This window comes from Syngnathus leptorhynchus, chromosome 3 (genome assembly GCF_054491065.1).
Source record: "Syngnathus leptorhynchus isolate UIUO chromosome 3, UIUO_Slep, whole genome shotgun sequence".
NCBI classification, from domain to species: Eukaryota; Metazoa; Chordata; class Actinopteri; order Syngnathiformes; family Syngnathidae; genus Syngnathus; species Syngnathus leptorhynchus.
The window spans coordinates 14,074,319-14,093,324 of NC_141197.1; the positions used below are offsets into that span (position 1 = coordinate 14,074,319).

The window sequence follows — 19,006 nt, forward strand, 5'->3', positions numbered from 1 at the left end:
ATTGGATTAAAATATTCCCGCAAAAATCCTTTGCATTTGGACAAATAAATATGAAGTGACCACAAACTCACAATGAGAACCAAACAAAAAATTTTATTCAGAGCTTAACAGTTGTATGCCAACATTTTGTTCACTGCAGGGAGGTGATTAAAATCACAAACTTTTAAAATCTGTCCTAAATAATAGACAGAATGGCACGGGGAAAAAAAAGTAAAATCACAATGCAGAAGCTGTATTGATAAAACATAGGAAACATTCATGATAGTGAAGTTGGCCGATCAAATTTGTAGGCTGGCAAAGTCCGACATGAATAAAAATGAAGTGTCATACATATCTTTGACAGTCCAAAAAAAAAATGAAAACATTGTTTTCAGGCACATACAGTGATTGCAGACATTCTAAAAATCAACCTACAAATAAAAACCTTTCTGCTAGTAAAAGTGAACTGTGGGATTGAATTGTGACTAGAATAACACAGGGACAGTGCAGGCAGGTGGAGTATGTCGCCCTCTAGCGAGCAAATGTCGAATGTGGACACAAAAACCTGCACAGAGAAAGGAAGGCTCAACAGGCTTAAATTAAGAGTTCCAGGATTTTTAAAACTTGCAACTCGCAATTCCATCTTACCTTCAAGTTTACTTGGGGACACCCGCCACAACCTCAGACTCAATGCCACAGTGATTTGATCCACGCAAGATTTTAAAGAATCCTAAAAAAAATTAAACAGACAGAAACGCAGCTAACAATCAGTTTGTAGCCTTTATCTGAATAAACGGGCAAATCTAAAGTACATCTGGTATGATGCAATGCAGTTCTGTGCCATTGCTCATTGTGGACCTGCTGTGACTGCACAGCATAAAGGTGGAGCTGTCTGTTCTCCACTTGAATATTTGGATTTGGAAAGTGACGACAGAGCAACAGCGACTTGTATGTTCTATATAACACACTAACCTAAAATGAACTTTTTAGGCCACAAATAAGCAGAATGAACTAAAATAGACTCTCACCATTATCACCCCAGTCAGTGTTCCAGGAGTTGGCACAGAGCCAGTAGGGAACGCCATCTTCCTCACCCCAGCCAAGGATCTTGATGGCGTGCCCACCCAGCATTGACCCAGACACATGCTGATACACACCTGCAGATAAGAAGAAGTGAATAATAAACATAAAAAAATGTGGAAAGAAATTATTTGTATATTATGACACACTTACCAGATTTGTATTGAACAAAGTCCGAATACACCGTAAAGGCTCCCTCTACTGGGCCGTTCTTGTATATTTCCATCTGAATCTCTTTTGGCTCTGACAAAACGCTGTAAGACGTTTTACCTGAATCACACAAGAAAATAACACTGGTCAATACATTTCTAAAAAAAACCTGAAAACCCTCTGGTTTTCTCTAGCACATTAGGTTTTCATGATAATAATAATAATAATAATATCTGCCCTCAATCATTCTCTAGCGCAATAGGTTTTGATATCGAACCCGCAACCTCTGAACTGTGAGGCGGACGTGCTAACCAGTGTGTCCCATAACAATAATACCAATAATAATAATAATGATAATAATAATTTCTCATATATTCAAGCTCTAGAAATAAAGTTTTTCTGACCATAATGCTTGTCCTGCGTGTAGCTGGGTGTGAAACCGGGTTCACACATGGATATGCACTTGGGTGTGTTTCCTTCCTCGCCGGTGCAGGGAGGTCGGCTACCGTTGACGTGGTGCTCGCAAGGCGCGATGCTGTAGGGCCGGCAACCTGCGTGCAGGGAGATGATGTGATTCCAAACTCCCACGGTTAAGCGCTCCCTTGTGGTTTCTTTAACGTGCGTCACTCACCAATGTGGGAGTCATACAGCCCACCAGAGACCAGTCCCTCACTGGTCCAGAATTCCCAGGCGGCTGAGGGGTAACCACCATTACATCTAAAAAGGGTCAGTTTTTGAAATTGGTGTCCAAATTCCATTGCCATTTTGATAAAGTGTCACATTTGGACATAAATCGTTCGATATTTGCATGGCGACAGCAAGTCGCGCCCGCTTGGGGTATTGTTGAGCTAAATAAAAGAGTTGCGGTCATCTTACCCCATGCCACAACCATCGCAACAGGACAGCAGGTCCTCTGCCGAGACTTCCACGCTGACCTTGGCATTGCTGTGGATGCAGACACGATCGGATATGGCCTCCACGGCACCAAATGCCTGGAAACACAGATGACCGTCAGTGGTAGGAATGTATTCAAAGCCCCAAAAAAATAAATCATTCTAAATCCAAATAACATTAAACACTCTTTTAGTTCCTCACCCAGCAGGACCCACAGGAGCCTTGGTCTCTGATCTCCTTCAGTGTGGGGCAGTCAGGCCACTGCTCCCTGGAGTCAAAGTTCTCTGGCAACTTCACATTGTCAGCATACTGAACCCTACATATGATGGCAAGTTTTAGTTGACTTGTAAGCACAAGCTAATTGGCTTGTCACACACTCACATGACAGGAAGCTTGGGTCCCTTGAGAAACGTTCCACAGAGTCTCTTCACATAACCGTAGTCGGCCTTCTGAAAGTTGTGAGCGGCCTGCAGCAGAGAAGCACGCGTAGGCAGACATGAGCAAAAAAAAAAAAAAAAGCGTGGGAACCAGCATGGAAGCAAACAAAAAAAAAAACTCACCCTCCAGGTAGTGTTGATTTTGTTGATGTGGTCAACCATCTCAGTAGACAACGGGTGGAAGTGAGGGTTAGCCAAGCTTAGTGACAAGCCGGCAGCCAATAAGAGGAGGCACGCACGCCACATGTTACCTGAAACGACCGACAAAAGAACATTCAAAGTCCTACTGCATTCAAAGAATTGGTTTTATTTATAAAAGACAAGCTTTGTGAAACACGTTGTTCTTTTCAATGTTGTTTTTATTCTGACTGGACACTTGAGTCCGATGCAAAATTGTGCCCCCGGTGCAGTTTGAAGGGTACTTCAGTTTGTAGCATGAAGCCATTAGAGATGCCGATGATGTCAAGCGAGCCCTGTGCTTCGGATTAAAAGACTTCTCAAGGTCCATTAAAGTCATTACAGGCACAGCGTTATCATGTAACAATCGAATCATATCAAAACATTCTCAGAATGGAGCAAATGACGCAGGAAGGACAAAAATTAGAGAAGTGAAAATAGTGAACATGTTGAGAGTGGATCTATTCAATGTGATAATATGGGCGAGGCAAATTTATTTCTCATCACTGAAAGTGGAAAAAAGGGAAGTAACACAAAATTGTCCTGAAACCTAAATCAATATATATTTTTTTGTTATTTGTCATCTGGACATGATCATCTGCCTTCATAAACAATAATAATTCTCGAAACGTCCTGAAATGCATTTGCATTAATAAATGCTTTCCATCAAATTTTCAATATAGAATGGTGTAGAACAACACTCCTGTTATAATAAGAGAATTTGTAATATTTTGCTACCAAAATATTAAAACCTTGTTCTGGGTGTTTTCTGTTGCTCGTGTTTGACCGTCAAGGTTCCGATGTTGTTCCAAAAATATTAATAGAACAAAGTTGCGCCGTTCAAGGCGAAATGTTACTACTCCACCACAAGCAACGGTTTAAATGTGATCTGACGGAAGTGAACCACCCATGAATGCACACTGACAATAGAACATTGCAACCACTTCAAAGAATTTGCTAACGTACAGTATGGCCGGGACTTTACCGTCACATTTATGTTATGTGCAGAATTGACTTCAGAAACCAAAGCTTTGCAGCGAGTGACATTTAGTTTACAGGCTCGGTGAGTCGTAACTGAAACCACACTGGTTTACGGCCAGTGAGTCATGTCACCTCTTAACTAGACTTTGCCTCCTTACATGTTCACTTCTTATCTGATTATTTCAGAATGGCTCTATCTCTTCATACTGTGTATTTGAATCAATACAATAGGTAGGACAGGAAATACATACCCACTATTGTTTTTTTTCATTGTTGTGGATCTTGGAAAGGGCCAGCAGACCAAAAAGAAAGACCATCGAAAGTTGTCATGGTTCTGCAGGTTTCATCTTGCCCTCACATGTCAGTTACCCAACTACAAATGAGCTCATTCCTCATTGATGGGTACTTGTTTACCTCAGGAGTTATTCATCCCAACAGACAACATTGGAAAAAATGTCAATTTGGCATGTTGTCTGAATTTTTATTTTTGCACACTTCTAACATTTAACAGTTGTTTTTCTCCAACCTTTTGTGCACTCATCTTGCAGCCCATTCAGCCAGGATATGACGTCTATTGCCAAATGACAGCACATCATTTGCTGAGTAATTCATCATTAAATCTATTTCATTCCAATAAAACACCAACCAATTACAGTAAAAATACTGGCACCAGTACAAATAGTTTAGTGTTACTTCAAAATATGTAAATAAATAAATAAATTGACCGAGTTTGTTGTTGTCTTGTTTGTTGATGAAAAGTGTGACTTGCTAGCGGCTAACTTTTCGCGTGATCGTGTCGTTTATGCGGCTAAAGATCGAGTCGGTGATAAAGAGAATATTTACCTTTGGTGAAAAGATGGCTCAGATTGCCGGTTGACGGTGAGTGAGTAAGTGAAATCAACTATGCGACAGTCAGCGAATGTATTTGGATGTGAAATCACGTGACTAGTCACATGCCGCTCATGTGATCGTCAGGAAGGGGGCGGAGCATAGTAAAGGGAAAAAATAATTATTTTACAAAAAGTTGACATAAAATATGGAGAAATAAAGGTTGCTGGGAAGTACAGAAAATAATTACAAAATATATTTTTACATTACATTAAACACATTTAGATGACAGAAAAACTAGACAAAATAAATGAATGCAAGAAAAGATTTTTGCATTTCATGCTCAACAAATAAACACTCATATAACCTTTTTTTGTCATTATAGGAAACAACAAATCAGTACTGTATAATATTTATAAAGATCTCACAAATATCATATTGATGTGATTTTGAGCTGCGTGATCATTTTTTTAGTTTGTCTGACCACAAAGAATATGCTGAATGATATCTGCAGCTTTCTGTTCCTTCTAAAACTGTCTGCAAACTTTAGAAATGATGAGTTATGAAAAATACCATGGCTTTGATTTGACCAAACAGGTTGAGCAAGAGCTATAGTGTCATTTCATCAGCCCAATTACATAAATAGCAGCACGCAGTACAACTTTTCATCAAGTTTAATGACTTTATTTTGTCACATCAATAGCACAGTTAGTGTCACCATCAACCACAGCAGCAGTGGGAAATCTCAGTCGAGATGGGTGTCTATTGATAACAGTAAAGGACAAAAAACGTCCAAATAGTGTACCACATATGTCCACTCATCTCATATGTGTAAAAAAAACAAAAACATTCTAGACAAAAAAAGTGTAACTTCAAAGCAATGCATTTTAGGCTACTAGGAGGCAATGCAAACACACACAAACAGTCATGTGTGCACAAAAGCACCAATTCCTGAAAAATAATTCTACAGTTGGAAGCGTGTATATTTTCTTTTAGTGCACAAAGATACATGTCATTAGCTGCTTTATTGCTATGGCGTTCACATCCAAGCATGTGTAATGTCAACTACAGTGTGTGCAGCAGGTGCATGTGCTCCTCATGCAGATATTCTTCATAGTTACATCTCACTTCTCTGGATTTGTTTGATTAGGTTGCATGTACTCAAAAGAGAAGTTCACTTGTGACCTCTTTCAAATGACAGCAGAACAGAGCAGATTGTTCAAATAAAATCATTGGCAGGACTCACATCTGTTCTGTACTGCTAAATCTTCCTTATCATATGGTCCCAATGAAATGCAACAAAGTAGCGGGAGGAGTTAGGTGCATCTGCAGTAGCTTGACAAAAAAATAAAGAAAATATTTAAAGCACTGCTAAGTTGACTGCTGTTTTTAGTTTATTTTTGTAGTCGTTTTACCGTGCGCTTGTTGATTTTTAGCTGACCCCCCCAGGCTCGGTTTATTTCATGTCGTTGATTGTTCTGAAAGGTTTATTCAAATAAAAATGTGCTCGTGTTAATATCAGTTAGATGTTGAAAGTGTTATTAGTTTCTGCTTAAAAAGAAGTTCTGGGGAAAGACAAAAACAAGGAAGCGAAGACCCAACTATTTTCTGTTCCCTGACAGGAGGCTCACTTTCCCCCACACAGAAAAATGTTAAAACTGCTACTCTGGTGATTAAAAATCTACTCTAATGATCAATTAGAATTTAAATATGAACTCCGTTCATCATCTGTTAGATATTTTTTCCTAAATCAAACAATAATTTGGAGGTATTGCTTTGTAAGAATTCACAAGAACCCAAGTGGTTTAGAAAAGAGGCTGCACCCTGTAAGACAGCATTTAATGTAAACTGATTCCTTACTTGTAAAAAAACAAATCTCAAATGTCACCATAATGCAAATGAGGTGTTTTTTTTTTTTTGGTAACCTGCTTGAAAGCGTAAATAAGTTTTTATCAGCAGAGAGATCTTCCACTTGGTAATTTTGATCAGAAAGATAAACGTGTTGTTTTATTTCAGTATGCTTTAAGTTCGTTTGAAGGGAAATTTTGATTACGCTCACCAATTAAAAGAAACTGTCTGCACATTTTCTGTGTACTAGTAATGAGCAGGGAGAAGGCATGCTTCAAATAATGTTTTCTTTTATCATAAAATCCTATACAGTCACCAGACACTACATTAGGTACACCTCCACCATAGTGTTAAGCGAGGGGTCGGCAAACCTTTGCGTAAAATTATTTCATAAAATTTGGAATTGTATTATTTATAATAAATCGCTTTACCATTTATTTAATGAAGTGATTCAATAAAAACATTATGTATCCAATATTAGGTGACAAGGGCTAAATTGATGCAACAAATATTACATTTGTATGTAAAAAGTAATTTACTTTGGTGAATATTCATACTTTTTTCCTTGGTATATTATTTAAAGATACTTTCTTTTAATAAGAGAGAGGCGAGTTTGTTTACCTACTAAACATATTTTGAGAAAGGCTACAGGAAGTGGCTGAAACATGGTAAGCAGGTAAAACAACTAATAATAAGATATAATTAAGAAACAAATAAGGTTACCAAAATACTAGAATTTGTGAAACATCCTTTGCAGGTGTACCTAATGGTCAGTGAGCACTGTTGATTTCATCCTTCTTACACTGCCCTCTCTCTGCTGTCCACCAATTGGACCATTTGTTTTCTGGCGTGGGAGATGACCGGTGTGATTGGCACGATCGGGGTGCTGGGTGTAGTAGCACTAGCAGGGGTTGTAGCACCTGGAGTGGATGCAGCTGGTGTGGAGGCGGTGGGCGTGGAGGCCGCGGGTGTAATGGAACCAGGGGTCCCACTCGGGGTCGCGCGTGGGGTCGTGCCGGGCGTAGCGGGGATGATAACAACCGGGGCCAGACTTGGACTCAATGTCTCAGCTCGAGATTCCGGACGCGGGGGAGATGGGACGAAACGAGCCTCCCTGATGCGATAGGGGCTTCGGTAGGTGGACATGGGGGACAGCTCAGACCCCCAACCCAGGTAGCTTCCAGTGGAAGGAGAGGGTGCATCTACACTAAAATAGGAGGTAATGTTAGGATCTAACGGCGTGGATGTTTTCCTTTCTGGAGAGCTGATCAGGAGAGGGGAGCGACGTTCGGGTGACCAGCCGGGAGTCTTGATATCCAGAGAAGCGGCTGAGGAAGACTTCTCCGTCAAGGTGCCGGCACTACTGTCGACATGGCGCAAGCTTCTCGGTGGGGCAGGTGATGACAGGGTAGGAGAGCCATAAATTGCACTTTGAAACTCTTCCTCACCTGTATAAAGGAAACATACGACATATTAGGAAATAGAAACAATTGATAATATGATAAGAATTTTTAATCATGTCGTATAGCAACAAACCTCGATCCTCTGTGTGTGGAGCACTGAAATCCTCTGTGACCTCTTCAAGAATGGCCTCGTGCACCGGGATGATCTCTGGAACCAGTTTGATATCGTGGATTGTTGTGGGAGGAGCTTTCCTCACAGGTCTGGCTATGACATTGGTAAGAGCTGGCTTTGGTGGCGGTGCCACCTCTCTCTCCTGGAGAGGTCACACAGAGGAAAACTCAACATTATTATGCTGGATAATAATTTGCTCTTCCCTTTTTAGATAAGTGAAGTAGCTACTGAGTGTCTTTCAATGGGCAACTGCTGTTTCTAATGATAACTGAAGCATTACCTGTGGAGCTGGGGTCACCTGAGGTGGGGGAGGCTGAGGAGCTGGTTGTAGCATCTGAGGAACCTGCGGTGAGACACGTGGAGCCTGATGGGAGGGGAAAAGAGGAACTACAATAGCAAACAATATAGTACAAAGTGAGTATTTGTTAGATGTTGAATATTAGGAAGTAGCTGAATTGGACAATTTTCAAAATAGGACTAAAGTGAGGTTACATTGGGACTTTTATAGGCATTTATTATTTTTTTTACTGTTTTCATGATCATTGTATTTTTCTGCACCACAAACATACGTTAAAATGGACTGATTTTTTTTATCCCTCTTATGCTCTTATTAATAAGCCAGCCAATAAATGTCAATCAAATGTAAAACACACAAAAAAGGAAAACGAATCGGTGTAATTAAGGCGTAAATTTGACTTTAATACTCAAGCCAGCCAAGACATTAACAAACCTGCGGTACACGACGAGGTTCATTGCCATAGTGAATCTCTTCACACAGACCCATGAGTCCAGCCAGACCGCCTTCTCCGTAGAGTGACCAGATCTTGGGCACGTCCCCTGTCTTCAAAGCCAATCGAATCAGCAGCCAGTGATGATGCCTCCAGCCCTCCCACTGGGGCGGGAGCTCCATAAGGGTTCCGCCTCCTGATTTGAGTCACAACCCAAAGCATGATGATGAACATCTTGCTCACCACTGTGTATGACTGATTGAAAGACCAAACAGACCAGACAGAGTTGCATGGCGATGGAAAGTAGGAGTGACTTTCTCCTCCAAGGAAAGTATGGATCCACTCTCCATGCAGGCGCCGCTGATCCCCCGACGACGAATGCTCTGGAAGATCTCAAAGGATTTGGGGTGGAGGAAGCGATAGTATAGCACCAACGAGATCACACCTATAGACGTAAAGACGAACGTAACATATAAAGCATGAGAAGCTTGCCGATAAAATAGAAGAAGGAAATGAAACTACTGACAGGCACTTAGCAGGCCTCACCGATAAGGAAGCTGCAGAGGACCGCGGCTGGGATGGCCACCGTATCCCATGACACCATGCTGAACAACCAGGACGAGGCCAGAAGGAGGAAAATGTTCTCTAAAAACATTACCTGAAGTGGAGAATGCAAAAAAATTGGTCATGATTTTGAACATCCCTTCATCCGCCCATCCGTCCATCCATCCATCCATCCATCCATCCATCCATCCATCCATCCATCCATCCATCCATCCATCCATCCATCCATCCATCCATCCATCCATCCATCCATCCATCCATCCATCCATCCATCCATCCATCCATCCATCCATCCATCCGTCCATCCATCCATCCATCCATCCATCCATCCATCCATCCTTTCGATAGTGGGTGAGTCACATACCAGATAGAAGCCAGCCATTCGGAAGCGCGACGGGCCGTACTTCACGTTGAGGAAGAAAAAGATGTGAATGGCTCCAAGAACCAGATTGAAGAGTCTCCATCGACTAGTTGAACGGATGATGTCAGTCTGCTGAGAAACCATCCAAAATGTTGTCCCCAACCAGTGCACACCTGACACAATAAACAAACAACCATTTTGTGAATACTTGACTGAAAACATGATGTCGATCATAATCAATAAAGGATATCTCATAGCTTGCTAGCCAGATACCGTGAATGCCCGCCCGATTATTACAGACTCACCTATAACGCCGAGAATCCACTGTTTGAAGACCCGTGTGAAAAGCATGAGTACGCCGAATCGAGACCCCAACATACTAACCTGCGCACATACAAACATACTAAGTCAAGTAGTCACCTGTAGTCGCCGAGGTTAAAAGTGTTTACCCTCCACAGGAGTCGACAGAAGATGGATGCAGGGGTCATTTGCAGGTGTCCTGGTCTGATGAGGTGACATGCTCGGGCGTACAGGACCAACGCCCAGGCCAGAGATAACAAACACACGGCAAAACACACTGATGCTGGAGGACGACAGGGAAACGCAGGAATGAGGTGTCAGAAAAAAAAATCATATTCACTTTGGCTACATAATCAGATCATATCTAATTCATCTGAGAAACTGTTGATGAATTTTGGTGCTTGTGTTTTGGTTAGCAATCAGGTTCAAATGTGCCTTGCGTGTGAATTTAGATTCATTCGATTTATTTATTCATTATTCATTCATTTATTGATTTTTCCTAATTCCCTACCTGGAGATTTGATACCTATATCAGTGCAAATGAGCACGTAGGTATGGAGCAGTGTTTCGGGGAGGGTGACCACCAAGGCCTCCAACAGGCGCAAGGCAGACACGTCGGCCTGCTGCATGATCTCGCCATACACGTCCATGTCTGAAAGATGCATGCACTCCCACAACCTGCCAAGGCCGCACACACATTAAATACTGTGTAGCCATCATATGCATGGAAGTACGTACAGTGGAAAAAGAAATCCTCTATGGTGCAAGACCAGCTTTTTACCCGGGTCCATAACCACTACACATTTACTCAACATAATTAAATGAATGCACACCCCACCTTTTGAAAATACCCAAGTGCAGCACGTGAGTCCAGGTGAGAGACTTTCTGCGGATTTTTCCATCTGAGAGGTACCACAAGTAGCTGAGCCACTGTGGACCCCAACCTGGAATACACACAATAGAAATTCATCAATCCAGACCAGCCTTATCTCTCTCTCTATCTTGTTTACCTGGTAGTAGGAAGAGTGCGGTGAATCCAGCCAGATGGGCATAGCAGTAGTTGTGACCCACCCATAGATAGTACACAAAGCAGTAGATCACTGGGGGGGGGGAGGAAAAAAGGGAAATTAACATGATTATGCAATGATTATGTTGAGTAGCTTTAGATGGAAAGATTACAGTCCATGTTTACCAATGCGTCTCGTGACTTTTTTGTGTGGCACTACTGATTGTTGATTACATGAATAGTGAATTTCTTTGAACATTTACAATTGTCATAATAACAACATCAATAAAAATCAATAGTCACAGGAAATCATCATATGACCTCTGCAATGCTCTTCATCACAACAGCTCAGCCTCCCTCCTTCCCCTCATGCATAAAGTCCCAAACCTTCATTCTACTGCTTCGTGAGTCCCAACCATAACAGGGCCCCAACCTGGGGTACGCCCATCTCCTCCATCACCCTGCCCTAAAAACAGGTCGTGCAGGAATGTTGCATCACGCTCCTAGAGTCTGCAATGTTATTGTCGAATGAATGATTTTTGGATGATGCGGCGGGGAAGGGGTTAAGGCATGTAGCATGAGTCTGCACTTTTGCTCTGATGGGATGCATGCAGGGTGTAGCAGCATGCACTGCTGCAGTCCGTGACGTCACACAGCAAGCACAACTTTCACTCGTAGTTCCACGAATAACCTCAATCCACTCCATCTTTTGCAACAATCAGAAATGATGTTCCAGAACTAGTCGAGATCATTTGTTTCAGCAGGTTTAGTGCATGTTACATGCATGTCCCGTGTGTGTGTGTGTCCCAGGTAGGACTCACGCGCTGCCCTCTCCGCGACAATAAGGACTGCAGTGAAGAAGAAGACACAAACTTGGCAGCAGGCCACACAGGAGCCTCCGTGGCTGGCAGGGCCTGAGTAGTCCCTCATGGCGGACTCCCACACTGTGCTCCGGAACAGCCAGACTAGACCTGGTTGCGGGTTGGCGGCCCGCAGTCTTTTTGGTCCTGCCAGAGATGGAGATGGGAGGGAGAAGGGAGGGAGGGAGGAAGGGAGGGGGGGGGGAGCAGCTGCTGCAGAGCCCGTGCTCACTTGGGCTGCGCGCTCCCGACTCTGCCGTTAAAGGGACAACAGCCATGCAACGGAAAAGCATACTTGACTCCTTTTTTTTTTTTCTTTTTTTTTAATCTATTTTATTTTTATCTAACAAACTTTGTCATTCTATTTCATGTTTTCATACAAGGAAGATTGATACATCAGGAATGCACAATAGCGTGAACTGAACATTTGAAATTATGCTATCACAGGTTTTTGCCTCATGAGGGCGCAACATTACCAACTTTGTGTGCAATTTATTGACTTGTTTTCCCCCTCAGAAATGGGATATAACCTATGGAAAGTGGGGGGTGGGCTCATTTCAGCTTTTATAAAGACTTCCAAATTGCTGCACCAATTAACTGAATCTTTGCAAGAGGTTTTGATACCAATATTGGATGTCAGGTGTACAGCACCTATTAAAATGTTCCATTGAGAAGGAAGGGGGGGGGTATGAAAATTCAAGGGCCTCTTTATTTTTAGTGACTGGGGGCCTAAAAAACATTTTCATTTCCACTGCCAAATAGGTTAAACATGTCTGCTGCATCACGTGTACAAGCAATAGACTCTCTTTCTTCATGTATGCATTCACTTTATTTAAGGAATGCGACACATAACAGTAAAAGCACCAGAATCAAACCATCATGCCCGTTGTTGCCTTTATCTTCAGCTTTCAATGCATACAAAAGGTGGAATAAGGATCATAACACATTCACATCCTTTATATGTATACAAAAGCACCATTTAAATTGTGTTTGAAACACAAAATGTATGTTCGTGAGCAAATGTGTGGACAGATCATGACAGTCACTTTGTCCATTTGGGGGGGTCACACGTTCATGAGTCCTCCGTTGATTTGAATTTCTCTTACCTACCTTTCATTCATCCTTCAGTGTGTTTTGTCAGTAATATCTGTTTAGGCTCTGAGTGACAGTACTGATGTCGGGCTGTCCGTTCATCCAGATTTCTCTCAGGATCCTTTCTCGCTCCTCTAGCCGCTGGGCCTGGTCCAGTTCTAATATCACGCACGCACACACGCACACACACACACACACACACACACACACACACACACACACACACACACACACACACACACACACACTTGATGAGCATCAATTTACATCAGCATCAACTTTTTTTCTGACTGCTTCAACATGTTTTTATTTTTAAGAATTCAACCCAAGGAAAGGAGGGAGCCTAGCTAAATGCTAACACACTATGCAAAAAGCCATGCATGAGCTAACATAGTCTGTGTTGCTATGTTACAATTCTGAACACAAATGGTGAAGCAACACATAAATGCATATAATAATACTCATTGGCATGTATTCTTTATCCTCTGCGGAAAATAGCCAATATTACTGGAGCTTACTGAGAAGCTGTACTTTACATGTACACTTCATATCCATGTCTGTGATATACTGCCCTCTGGTGGCCAAGGTGCACGCACCATAAGAAAGAACACATTATCCATTATAGTGAAGGGTAAAAACCGTCAAAAACATTGAAATTTAATTTAATTTAATTTATTTAATTACTAAGTATGTTTTCATAAAATTCTATACGTACGTAAAATACAATATGCGCCTTAGCTCACTAAAGTTGCCGAAATCCATATTTCTGAGCGTACCTTCAGCTGATGTAAACATGCCAGCGTGCAGCAAGGCCCTCTCAAAGCGTCTGCGTCTCCGTGACGACATGTCAGTCGTTTCATCCCAGTCCTCGGATTCGCTGTCCCCGGCCGGCCCGGCGACCTCTGAGGGGACAACGGCCATGTTGTCCGGGTTGGCGTCGACGTGCTGCTGGTGGTGCTGACAGACGTGACGGTGATGATGGTGACGCTTGTGACGATGGTGATGATGATGTCGATGGCGAGGGTGTTTACTGTTGCCATAGTGACAGTCGGCGCGACAATGTATCTGGAAGACCACGGCACAGAGCGTGACAAGGAGACCGACAGACACTCCACCCAGAAACACCAGAGCCGTCCTCTCCGGTTGGTCTGACAGAAAGAGATTAAACAGACAAAACAGCTTTCAACGCATTTTCCAATTGGCACAAAGGGCTCTATTAGATATGCGAGAGGGAGGCCTGCGCCACGGGGAGTAGTCACAGTTGACTTCAGTCACGACAAATCGAAGCGACTCGTTTCATTCCCTTTAAATATAGCCCACTAGATTCTCGACATCTGCGCCCTCACATTGTGCATCAGAATCTTTTTTAGATATAGTTATGTTTCTTAAAGTCACTAAAAATACTGAACATTATGCACAAATTAATTTCTTTTGGATTCACTTTGAAAAAGAGAGCAAAGAGATACTTATATAGTCACAGAAAATGCACATTATATTGAGACTTGGGCCTAATCCGTACCTGTGATGAAGGTGTAAGCTGCCAGTATGTTGCTAAGCAATGCCATCTCCTTGGAGACCACCATCACATCCGCGCTGGTGCTCTCTGTGGTCTGTGTACTCATCACTTCACAGGCAGTTGATCTTATTGGAATATTTTTCAGTCCTCATCAGAGTTCTGGTACTCATCTCTTCATAACGGGAAGAAATAACAGAAGACAAAGAGAGAATGATTTCAAAGCATTTGAGAAACACACATTTACCGGACACAACATTAGGTACACTCAAGTGCTTTAAATGCCACAAAAACAGTATCATTCCTTTGGAAGATATCTTGTGAGTTACATGAATAAATCACATCACTGTGCTGATATTAGACATATCTGAGATAATTATCAATAGTGGCAAAATGATAGAAGTGTCTAGACATGACATTCATAACATTTACTCACTTCTGATACAACAGTTGTGTCAAAAATTCTGTCTTTACAATGATATTGCTTGATTATGAATGACAATGTTGCTTCTAACATTCTATTAATAAGACTTTACTTATAGTACTTTATTATTCTACTTTTTTTTCTTCAGTTAATGGATAAATGTCATGATTATTATTGATAAGGGCAGAGCTCTTTATTGGACCTGATTAGGTGTTGTAAATGTTGTATTGTGATTTGATCTAGTTTGCGTGAAGCATCTGACTGTAATGTCACAAAGAATCAAAAGGTGATTTTATTGCTCACACCTATCAAATGACAATAAATCATATCGACTGACCTAAAGTGAATGTGCAGCTGAGAATGAAGAAATAAAGAATCCGAGAGGAATTTAAACCGCTTAAGACAGCATTATTGAATCAAAGTTTGTGTTGTCCTCCTAAATAGAAAAATGATGAAACACTCAAAGACCCAATTGATTTGATTTCAAGCGGAGAACTTCAATAAAAAAAAAATGTCTTTATTGAATGAATGGGTCTCATTTATTTTGGAATTAAACAAAAGGGGGCAATAAAACCCAAATTGTGAGCAGAAAGTCATAATGTGAGAGTGAATGAGATTCTGTGTCATAAGTATGAGAATAAAAAGTGTGCATGTGTGTGTGTGCGTGTGTGCGTGTGTGCGTGTGTGTGTGTGTGTGTGTGTGTGTGTGTGTGAGGAAAAAAAAACCTACTCATACTGTACAGTACTCCTTATTGGCCACTTTATTGTGTTAATCCAACCAGAGGAATCCCCATTCACCCAATTTTATCCAAGTTATGAATCATCTGATCCTGAACTGTATGACATGTGAAACCACCATGTACGTTTCCGACATTCATTAGCACTTCAGGCACATTTTTCTGTGTTACAAGAATGACACGTCAGCCTGGTGTCACAGCCAATGCACACACACTCATACACACACCACTGGGACTCAAGACGACACAAACATGGACGGCGTCCTCAGAGCGATGCCAAATTGGTTGGCTGTCGAGGTGGTTTTAGGATGTTGAGTGTGAGTGCTGCGGGATGTGGATGCCCTTCTTTGCTTGCCCCACATTCCCCCCTCCCCCCTCCAGAGACATTTGACCATTTAGGTTGGTGCATGTTGGAGCAAAAAAAAAAAAATCAAAGCCACCATACTAACAGAAAAGGATTTGGAGGCTGAATCATTTTTTTGTATTAAAGATTGGAATAGAGTCATATAGTCCAAAATAAATTGCAACATTCCAGTTATGTATTTTGATGATTGTGAGGCACAGGGCCAGCAGACAGCTCATTAATAGATAGCAACAGAACTCGTTGACAAAGCCTCGACCATTCCGCTGACTGGACTTCTCATTAGGTACGCCACAATGAATCATTTTAAAAATGTATTTTGATAGAGTTACCATGAAGAAAAAAAATAAAAGCAATGTAACTTCATTACTTTGAATTACTTCTTGATTATAATGCCAAATATTCTAAAAGAAGAAGAAAATAAATGTCAATACTATATATGTATATATTCCTGGAGTAAGTCATTTTTGAAAAATAGTCCTGTTTTTTCAACAATTAACACATCATCATCAAAGAGAGGAAGCTGCTTTCAATATTTCTTTTTGGTCAATAATTTATAAAAATAACACCCACGCCCGAGAGTATAGATTCGTAGGAAATATATGGAATTTACCAAATTGTGAGATTGCGACCCGACGCCAGCGAGATGCAGTATTTGACTGTTGTTTTCTGTCTTATGAATATTTAATATGCAGGGAGAAGTCTGAGCACCTGGAACTCAAATCCAAAATAACTGTGTGTGCTAATTACTTAGTCCCTTGCTAGATAGCTTGATAGCATGATCATAAAACTCAAATCAGCTTTCCCCATAGACAACTATGCCATCAGGTGGCATGTCGGACAACTCAACTTTCTTCTCAACCATGACTGCCTCATAATAAGAATTTCATACACTTATGTACATGATATTATATGATATTGTGTGTTCAAACCTTTCTCTGAAAAAAGTACGACTTCAATTCCGTACACTTCATCCGTTAAAATGTCTTTATCCTCATTAGTCATTAAATCCTAAAAAAATGATTTTTAGTGACAATAAAAGTACCAATTTTCACACTATGACATCTTTTATAACAAAACAATTTGAATCATTTTTTTTGTAACATCCCTATTGATTCATTTGAAACACTTCCAAAGCCTTGTGTTGAACTTACGATAGAACCGTGACATAAATGTGAAAATGAATATCGTACTACCATTTAGTTCATTCATTCATTCATTCATTCATTCATTCATTCATTCATTCATTCATTCATTCATTCATTCATTTTCTGAACCGCTTAGTCACTAAGTTCATATTGTTTTCGCTTGTCAATCACTTATAATATCTTGTTTGTGATAAAAAGAACTAGTGAAGTGATGCACTACCATTTCTACTATTACTTAATACCTTGGATGAGGTCAACACTCCTAAGCAAATTGATGATTTAATGCCTTGCTCAAGGGAACCATGTCAAATTATTCAAGTTCACAGAGGGATTTTGAACCTTGGATCCTCAAGCCAATGAAGTCCTTGTGCAGAAACCTACTACTGCCCCAACCAAATAAATGAAGCTGCTAAAACAACAACAACAAAATGTTCAGCGCTCTTGTCTTTGTTAATTAAAAGCAATTAAAATTCAAGCAGACATTTAAAGCTAAGAGACTTTCCTTGCACAGTCTACAAAGTGATCTTGTTTCTCACGTGTGTGGTTCAAACACAACGTGTGTGTGTGTGTGTGTGTGTGTGTGTTTGCATACGAAGCTGATGTTAATATAATGTGACATTGGCCTTTCCCTCCTCAGCACGGTTACACTTTAACATGACCTGCGGAGCACGAGGGAGACAGCATGCACGGCAAAACACAAACACAGCACGGGAAGATGGACATAATGGGAGCACGGGGTGGAGGCACCAAATCATAAAAACAAAGTGGAAAATAGTGATGGAGTATTATTAACGCTAAGAAAAGGAGGAGGACTTACACTTACGTTTCCGTGCAGCCAGCATCCCTTGGCTCCTTTCCTCCTCCTGTTTGCTTGCGTCTGTGCTCCTCTCCTCTCTGTGTTGAGTGCCACTCCTCCCCTTTCCTCTTCCCTGTGTCTCACTCCTGCCAAAAAAATTAATAATAATCACCAAACATAGATGTTCTCTTGTTGCCTGTTAGGAAAAATATTTCATCCATTCTTTCTTCTTGCAGGTCGAATGTTTTCCAAAATGAGCTTTCATCGTCTAACCGTGCGAGCTGAGCTTCTCCAGGTTGGTCGGCAGTCAGCAAGGCAGAGGTCGGGCCCTCGGGGGCAGAGCTGTGACATGAGAGACCTCGACAGGAAAAGCAAATTTCTCGCTCTTGCTCTCCCTCTATCTCCCAAATGTCTGCATCCTTTTCCTCAACTGCATGTGGAAAATATACTGAAGTACAGTATGTGGAAGAAGAGGAGGTGGGAGGGGAGTGACAGAAGCTGGATGAATATTTAATCGTGTATTTGTGTAAAAAAAAAAAAAAAAAGGGTACATTCACAACAGGTTGAAGGGGGAGTTTTAAAAAAAAAAAACAGAGAAAAATGTATTTTATTCAAATTTGTCTTGTCCTTTTATAAGGTTATGTTTATGGACTAGCCCTGATGTGCAGTTTTGGTCAGGAATGGACTGGGAATCTCCCAAAATTCCCAATGGCCACCACGCCCGAGGTTTTAACACAAGATGTGCCCTGATTGAGAAAAAACAACAACATAGCAACACTGCAGGTTGTGTTTATTCCTGTTAAGTGATTTCTTGTGCTAACTCTTCAACTTTTGTAATAATGCATTAAGATCAGATGTGAAATTTTTATGAGCTGACCTGTCTGTCATGCTGGCAGCTTATTTCTGTGACAAGTCCAACAACCTTGCTCTCTCACCCAGGAAATTTCAAGCACAAAATGGATTTATGCATATTTAAAAACACTAAGCTAAAGGTTTTGGAATTGCTGTGTTCAGTGGAAATAAAAAGTCTACACACCCCTTTTCAAATACCAGTTTTTTGTGATATAAAAAAAAGAGCCTTTCAAAACGTTTTTCACCATTAACATGACTTATAACCAAGTTGGAAAAAAAACTAAGAGGAAAGAAAAAAAAAACGAACTTTGATAA

At 41.1% G+C, this 19,006-nt stretch overlaps 3 protein-coding genes across 5 annotated transcripts; all 3 read right to left on the reverse strand.

Annotated features, from left to right (window-relative positions):
* Positions 1 to 73: 73 nt before the first annotated feature.
* Positions 74 to 4,673, reverse strand: ctsba (cathepsin Ba). Of its 2 annotated transcripts, XM_085908025.1 has the most exons (12): positions 4,542 to 4,624; positions 3,950 to 3,979; positions 2,664 to 2,791; positions 2,485 to 2,570; positions 2,305 to 2,419; positions 2,086 to 2,201; positions 1,841 to 1,926; positions 1,614 to 1,760; positions 1,213 to 1,329; positions 1,008 to 1,136; positions 628 to 709; positions 74 to 544 (listed from the first exon to the last, which is right to left on the reverse strand). In XM_085908025.1, the coding sequence occupies exons 3-11, from the start codon at positions 2,784 to 2,786 to the stop codon at positions 636 to 638; spliced, it is 993 nt and encodes a 330-aa protein (XP_085764151.1). In that variant the 5' UTR covers positions 2,787 to 2,791; positions 3,950 to 3,979; positions 4,542 to 4,624; the 3' UTR covers positions 74 to 544; positions 628 to 635. The 2 variants fall into 2 exon arrangements, with proteins under 2 accessions (XP_085764151.1, XP_085764150.1); XM_085908024.1 differs by lacking the exon at positions 3,950 to 3,979 and having other exon boundaries at positions 4,542 to 4,673.
* Positions 4,674 to 7,149: 2,476 nt separating this feature from the next.
* xkr5b (XK related 5b) lies at positions 7,150 to 12,046 on the reverse strand. 2 transcript variants are annotated; one of them, XM_085908054.1, is made up of 14 exons: positions 11,888 to 12,046; positions 11,730 to 11,844; positions 10,913 to 11,002; positions 10,741 to 10,846; positions 10,414 to 10,580; positions 10,052 to 10,185; positions 9,908 to 9,986; positions 9,606 to 9,775; positions 9,224 to 9,335; positions 8,955 to 9,122; positions 8,680 to 8,873; positions 8,230 to 8,313; positions 7,911 to 8,091; positions 7,150 to 7,822 (listed from the first exon to the last, which is right to left on the reverse strand). In XM_085908054.1, exons 1-14 carry the CDS (start codon positions 12,044 to 12,046, stop codon positions 7,173 to 7,175), a joined length of 2,409 nt encoding a protein of 802 aa, XP_085764180.1. In that variant the 3' UTR covers positions 7,150 to 7,172. The 2 variants fall into 2 exon arrangements, with proteins under 2 accessions (XP_085764180.1, XP_085764181.1); XM_085908055.1 differs by lacking the exon at positions 11,888 to 12,046 and having other exon boundaries at positions 7,911 to 8,088; positions 11,730 to 11,838.
* Positions 12,047 to 12,905: 859 nt separating this feature from the next.
* eva1ab (eva-1 homolog A, regulator of programmed cell death b) lies at positions 12,906 to 17,981 on the reverse strand. The gene is made up of 4 exons (XM_085908341.1): positions 17,861 to 17,981; positions 14,380 to 14,548; positions 13,637 to 14,008; positions 12,906 to 13,018 (listed from the first exon to the last, which is right to left on the reverse strand). The coding sequence occupies exons 2-4, from the start codon at positions 14,480 to 14,482 to the stop codon at positions 12,906 to 12,908; spliced, it is 588 nt and encodes a 195-aa protein (XP_085764467.1). The 5' UTR covers positions 14,483 to 14,548; positions 17,861 to 17,981.
* Positions 17,982 to 19,006: the final 1,025 nt, after the last annotated feature.